This window comes from Urtica dioica, chromosome 5 (genome assembly GCF_054948205.1).
Source record: "Urtica dioica subsp. dioica isolate 48M chromosome 5, U.dioica_male_clone48M_v1_H2, whole genome shotgun sequence".
Classification (NCBI taxonomy): domain Eukaryota; kingdom Viridiplantae; phylum Streptophyta; class Magnoliopsida; order Rosales; family Urticaceae; genus Urtica; species Urtica dioica.
Window position 1 is genome coordinate 32,210,229 of NC_142760.1, and position 6,432 is coordinate 32,216,660.

Below are 6,432 nucleotides of genomic sequence, written 5' to 3' on the forward strand. Positions count from 1 at the left end.
AGAGGGATAGGGGTAGTGAGGTTAGCTTGTACTAACATGCTTAGATCTAATTCCACTACATGCCTATGTTTTCTTTCTACTATTCCATTTTGACCATGCACATGTGGACATAGATGTCTAAAGACTATTCCATGGTCTTTGAGGCAGGTGGTGAATGGTCTGTACTCACCTTCCAAATCGCTGCAGATTTTTGTGATTAAAGACTTTTCTATGAACTTCCTGAAGTGTTTGAAGGTGATTAAGGCTTCTGATTTCAATTTGAGAGGGTAAATCCAAGAGAAACTGTAAAGTCATCTACAAACATGATGTAATATTTGTAACCATGTGATGATAAAACCGGGGATGGTCCCCACAAATAATAAGTGTAGATAAGTTCAACAGGTTTTGTTGTGTGTGTGTGTGTGCATTAGTGAAAGCTAAAGAATGGCTTTTTCCATGTTGACACGCATTGCAAAAATCAGAGTTGTTTTTTATTGACCAATGTATTTTACAATGATTCGAGACTTATAAAATAGTTTTATTGGATGCAGGGGACACAAACGTCTATACCAAAGACTGAATTGTTCATAAATAGAGACAGAAAAAAAACAAAGAAATACGTTTCAATAAAAGATGTGGTAGACAATTGCGATTAGAAGAAACACAGTCCCCCATGCCTGTCAATACTAATTTTACATTGGAATAGAAATAATAGTCAGATTCTTGCGACTCAAGCAAAGACAAATAGCTGTTCCTATATTATTTACACATGATGCCGTTTGGTGACTCATCATCTTCAACTTCAACTACAACCTGTCTTTGCAAAAGGTAAAAACAACTCTCTCTCTCTCTCTCTCTCTCTCTCTCTCTTCTCTCTCTCTCTCTCTCTCTTGTTTCTTCTTTATTCTTTGTGCTGCACCACTTTTGGCTTCTCTGCATATATATATGTACGGTTGCTTTTACTCTTTTCCCTCTCCCTCGGATCTCAACTTTTCTCTCTTTGTTTTCATATTTAGTTCAAAAGTTGACAAACAATCTCTCTCTCTCTCAAATGGATTCTGCTTAATATTTGTGGAACATATCTACTTATGTGTTGCTCTTCTCTCAACATCGATTTTAGCATCTACTCAATATTGTATGTTTCCGCTTTCTCTCTCCTCTTTTCATGGAAATGAGAAGTTTTTGTTGTATAATATAACGGGTATACCGTTTAGTTTGTTGCTGTTCTATATATGCCGACTCAACTTCTAATTTGATTTATTTTAGGCCTGCTTCTTCTAGATTCGTATTTTTGGTTCTGCATGTATTGTATTATTACGATGAGTGATCAAGGGAGTTGTGGATGTTCAGGTGGAACTAAAAGCTAAAAAGGGAATTGTTATAAAGAGTTAAGGCAGGCATGGCAACAGAGAACGGCGAGGCGAGCACCTCAAACGGTCAACGGTCAGAGGAAGAGACACAATCATCAGCAACAGCAAAGAGTGAAAGAGACGTCGAGAAGATTCCGTTTTACAAGCTCTTCTCCTTCGCAGACAGCACCGATGTTTTGTTGATGATTTTCGGCACTCTTGGCGCCATCGGAAATGGATTGGCTCTCCCCCTCATGACCATCCTCTTCGGGGAAATGATCGATTCTTTTGGAAGCAACCAGACAAGCTCAAACATAGTTCATGTCGTTTCCGGGGTAACATTATTCTCCTTCGATCTAATCATGATATCATATCACTGTACATCAACAGACTCTTGTGGTTGTTTTCTCTTCTTTTCCGCTTGGTGTAGGTGGCTCTAATGTTTGTGTACTTGGGTGTGGGGTCTCTAGTGGCAGCCTTTTGCCGTAAGTACCTGCCCTCCTCTCAAATTATTTATAGCTGACTCAGTTTATGAGTTTTGGAAGCTGCTTGGGCTGAGAAACTCATGTTTGGTTTGGTTGAACTTCAGAGGTGGCGTGTTGGATGGTGACGGGAGAGAGACAAGCAGCGAGAATCAGGGGTTTGTATCTGAAGACGATATTGAGACAAGACGTGTCTTTCTTTGACAAAGAGATCAACACGGGAGAGGTTGTCGGACGAATGTCCGGAGACACGGTCCTTATTCAAGATGCAATGGGCGAGAAGGTAACGTAGTTTAACTCACTCGTTAATCTCGCTCTGCCTCTTCATTCTTAGTCTTAATGGACTTGATTTTGTAGGTCGGAAAATTCATACAATTGATAGCAACGTTTTTCGGTGGGTTTGTGATTGCATTCATAAAAGGGTGGCTTCTCACACTCGTGATGATGTCGTCGATCCCTCTTTTGGTTGCGGCCGGCACAGTCATGTCCGTCGTCATCAGCAAGATGGCGTCCCGTGGCCAAACGGCTTATGCAAAAGCCGCTAACGTTGTTGAACAAACGATCGGCTCAATCAGAACGGTTGCATCGTTTACGGGGGAAAAACATGCAATAGCGAGTTACAACAAGTTTCTAGAGAGTGCTTACAAATCCGGTGTACATGAAGGCATAGCCGCTGGGCTCAGTCTTGGCGTGGTTATGATGGTCACGTTTTGCAGTTATGCGTTGGCTATCTGGTTTGGCTCAAAGATGATCAGGGAAAAAGGGTACAGCGGTGGTGATGTTTTGAATGTTTTTTTGGCCGTCTTGACTGGTTCAATGTAAGCTTAATTTTTTTTTTGGGTGAGCTATGTTTAGCATTAGTTGTTGGCTAAAGAAAGACACATGCAGGTCTCTGGGTCAGGCATCTCCGTGCATGAGCTCATTTGCTTCCGGCCAAGCGGCTGCGTTTAAGATGTTTGAGACCATCAACAGGAAGCCCGAGATCGACGCTTATGACCCGAGCGGAAAGATTTTGGAGGACGTGCGCGGAGATATCGAGCTTAAAGATGTCTACTTTAGCTATCCGACTAGACCAGACGAGCAGATATTCGATGGTTTCTCTCTCTTCATCCCAAGCGGAACCACTGCAGCTTTGGTGGGCCAGAGTGGGAGTGGAAAGTCGACGGTGATTAGCCTGATCGAGAGATTCTACGACCCCAAAGCCGGAGAGGTTCTAATAGACGGCATCAACTTGAAGGAGCTTCAGCTGAAATGGATTCGGAGCAAGATCGGCCTGGTGAGCCAAGAGCCCGTGTTGTTTGCGTCGAGTATCAAGGAAAACATTGCGTACGGAAAGGAGGGTGCGACTATTGAAGAGATCAAAGCAGCGGCTGAACTTGCCAACGCAGCCAAGTTCATTGATAAACTGCCCCGTGTATGTATCTACCTTCTTCCTTCTAAGCGAGCGTGTAAAAATCTTCACATTGGAAACCGTGATATCAGGGTCTCGATACGATGGTGGGTGAGCATGGGACTCAGCTTTCCGGAGGTCAAAAACAGAGAGTTGCGATAGCGAGAGCGATCCTCAAAGATCCGCGGATTTTGCTTCTTGACGAGGCAACAAGTGCGCTCGATGCAGAATCAGAGAGGGTCGTACAAGAGGCACTGGACAGGATGATGGTCAACCGCACGACTGTCGTGGTTGCTCATCGTCTGAGTACTATCAGGAATGCTGATATGATTGTTGTCATTCACAGAGGGAAAATGGTAGAAAAAGGTACTGTATACATGTAGACAGTTTAACATAATCAGCTCATATATGCATTCTTGCCTAGTGTTTAATATATAAATGTATATACATGTTGTGAATTAAACAGGATCGCATACAGAGCTACTCACGGACCCAGAGGGTGCTTACTCTCGGCTTATAAAACTGCAAGAAGTGAACAAAGAGTCTTCCAAGCAAGTCTCTGGTGATCAAAACAAAATAGAAGTGTCGTCGGAGTCGCTTAGGCAATCGAGCCAAAGAGAGTCGTTCTTGCGTTCACTGAGCCGTGGATCGCCCGCGGGAAACAGCGGCCATCACTCGTTCTCGATGTCAATCGGGCTGCCAACTGGCGTGCACGACAACACAGCGATGGAAGCGGAGCCGGAAGAGCCTCCGAAGGTACCGCTGCGCCGCCTCGCTGCGCTGAACAAGCCGGAAATACCCGTGATTCTGATCGGGGCAGTGGCGGCCATCATCAATGGCGTCATACTCCCGCTCTTCGGCATGTTCATCTCCAGCATCATTAAGGTGTTCTACGAGCCGTTTGAGGAGCAGAAGAAAGACGCCGCGTTTTGGGCCATAATGTTCATGATCCTGGGAATCGCGTCGGGGGTGGTGATCCCGGCGCGGGGCTACTTCTTTTCGGTCGCGGGAAGCAAGCTGATCCAGCGCATCAGGGCGATGTGCTTCGAGAAGGTGGTGCACATGGAGATGGGTTGGTTCGACGAGCCGGAGCACTCGAGCGGCGTGATCGGAGCCAGGCTGTCGGCGGACGCGGCCAGGGTGCGGGCCCTTGTGGGAGACGCCCTCGGCCAGCTCGTCGAGAACCTCGCATCGGTGGTCGCGGGGCTGCTCATCGCCTTCATTGCCAGCTGGCAGTTGGCGCTGATCATGCTCGTGCTGCTTCCGCTGCTCGGGGTCAACGGCTACATCCAGATCAAGTTCACGAACGGGTTCAGCTCCGACGCAAAGATGATGTACGAGGAAGCGAGCCAGGTTGCGAACGACGCCGTCGGGAGCATCAGAACGGTCGCTTCTTTCGGCGCCGAGGAAAAAGTGATGGAGATCTACCGAAAGAAGTGCGAGGGCCCCGTGAAGAAGGGCATCAGGCAAGGGCTCATCAGTGGCGCTGGCTTCGGCTTGTCTTTCTTGCTACTCTTCTGTGTCTACGCTGCCGTTTTCTACGCGGGAGCTCGCCTAGTCCAAGCCGGAAAAACTACATTTAATGATGTTTTCTTGGTAATTGACTACTCAATCAAACAAGTGTTTTCCCGGCTGGTACTATTGTGTTTTAATCGCGACGGATATGAATTGCAGGTGTTCTTTGCCTTGACAATGGCAGCTCTCGGATTATCCCAATTGAGCTCGTTCGCCCCTGATTCCAGCAAGGCCAAGTCGGCCGCGGCTTCCATATTTGCCGTAATCGACCGCAAGTCAAAGATCGATCCCAGCGACGAGTCGGGCGAGACAATCGACGACGTGAAGGGCGAGATTCAGCTGCGCAACGTCAGCTTCAAGTATCCACTGAGGCCGGATGTTCAAATTTTTAGAGACCTCTGTCTAACCATACGTTCCGGCAAGGTAATCACAGTTGCTTTCTCTTCAAGTAAGCCTCCATTTATATATTGTGTACGAGAATGACGTTGTGTGGGGTGTGTTCAGACGGTGGCGTTGGTGGGAGAAAGCGGGAGCGGGAAATCAACGGTGATCGCGTTGCTGCAGCGATTCTACGACCCGGAGGGGGGCAACATAACGCTGGACGGGGTGGAGCTGCAACAGCTGAAGCTGAAGTGGCTGAGGCAACAAATGGGGTTGGTGAGCCAAGAGCCGGTGCTGTTCAACGACACGATCCGCGCAAACATCGCGTACGGGAAGGAAGGGGAGGCGACGGAGGCAGAGATAACGTCGGCTTCGGAGCTCGCGAACGCGCACAAGTTCATAAGCGCCCTTCAGAGCGGGTACGACGCGGTGGTGGGGGAGAGAGGCATGCAGCTGTCGGGAGGGCAGAAGCAGAGGGTGGCCATAGCGAGGGCCATCGTGAAGGCCCCAAAGATTCTGCTGCTGGACGAGGCCACCAGCGCTTTGGACGCCGAGTCCGAGCGCGTCGTCCAAGACGCCCTCGACCGCGTCATGGTCAACCGCACCACTGTTGTCGTGGCCCACAGGCTGTCCACCATCAAGAACGCCGACGTTATTGCCGTTGTCAAGAACGGAGTCATCGTCGAGAAGGGCAAGCACGATACCTTGATCAACATCACCGGCGGCTTCTATGCTTCCCTCGTCTCCCTTCACATGTCCGCCTCCACTGCTTGACTATATCACCTTCATTCCCGTCTCTTTATCCATCAATTCCAATGTGATGCGACTCAACTACGAGGTGGAGAGATGACACATCACACCACGCTTATTTCCGTACCTGAACTGAAAGTGATAATTTTCTTGCGTTTCATCTTGTCACCAAAAATACTAGTCCAATGAAGTGTTAAGAGAGACTACCATAGGAACATAACATGTATTGATATGATGATCAAAGAAGTGGGTCAGTCTTCTTGACTGTCATCACTGTATGAAACAAGAGGAAGCGTGTGTAGGGATGACAATTTGGTCCGGACACGAAACACGAAACAATTACGATACAATTTAAAGCAGATTTGGATCTCAATAAATGAGTCGGTTCTTAATTGGGTCGAACACGTTAACACGAATAAATAATGGGTCAAAACGACATGATTACGATAGCACGATTAAAATCTGATTAAAACGATTATTAAATGGTCGACACGAAACACGATTACGACCCGCACGAATATGACCCAATTACGATTATGTGTAATAGCACGATTACGACCTAGTTAAACACGATTAATATTATGTA

At 47.2% G+C, this 6,432-nt stretch overlaps 1 protein-coding gene across 4 annotated transcripts; it reads left to right on the forward strand.

The window, feature by feature from the left end:
* Positions 1-554: 554 nt before the first annotated feature.
* LOC149397929 (ABC transporter B family member 11-like) lies at positions 555-6,169 on the forward strand. 4 transcript variants are annotated; one of them, XM_089614947.1, is made up of 10 exons: positions 555-807; positions 1,330-1,663; positions 1,759-1,813; positions 1,918-2,093; positions 2,168-2,628; positions 2,699-3,224; positions 3,293-3,566; positions 3,667-4,796; positions 4,875-5,138; positions 5,220-6,167. In XM_089614947.1, the coding sequence occupies exons 2-10, from the start codon at positions 1,379-1,381 to the stop codon at positions 5,868-5,870; spliced, it is 3,822 nt and encodes a 1,273-aa protein (XP_089471073.1). In that variant the 5' UTR covers positions 555-807; positions 1,330-1,378; the 3' UTR covers positions 5,871-6,167. The 4 variants fall into 4 exon arrangements, with proteins under 4 accessions (XP_089471073.1, XP_089471070.1, XP_089471072.1 ...); XM_089614944.1 differs by having other exon boundaries at positions 3,667-5,138; positions 5,220-6,169; XM_089614946.1 differs by lacking the exon at positions 555-807 and adding an exon at positions 904-926 and having other exon boundaries at positions 3,667-5,138; positions 5,220-6,169.
* Positions 6,170-6,432: the final 263 nt, after the last annotated feature.

What these genes read in the sequence shown, in the direction of transcription:
- LOC149397929 (XM_089614944.1), top strand. Translation starts at nt 1,379, where the DNA reads ATGGCAACAGAGAACGGCGAGGCGAGCACCTCAAACGGTCAACGGTCA. An exon ending in AAGATGCAATGGGCGAGAAG is followed by an intron (nt 2,094 to 2,167) that starts GTAACGTAGTTT and finishes TTGATTTTGTAG; the next exon opens with GTCGGAAAATTCATACAATT. An exon ending in TAACCATACGTTCCGGCAAG is followed by an intron (nt 5,139 to 5,219) that starts GTAATCACAGTT and finishes GGGTGTGTTCAG; the next exon opens with ACGGTGGCGTTGGTGGGAGA.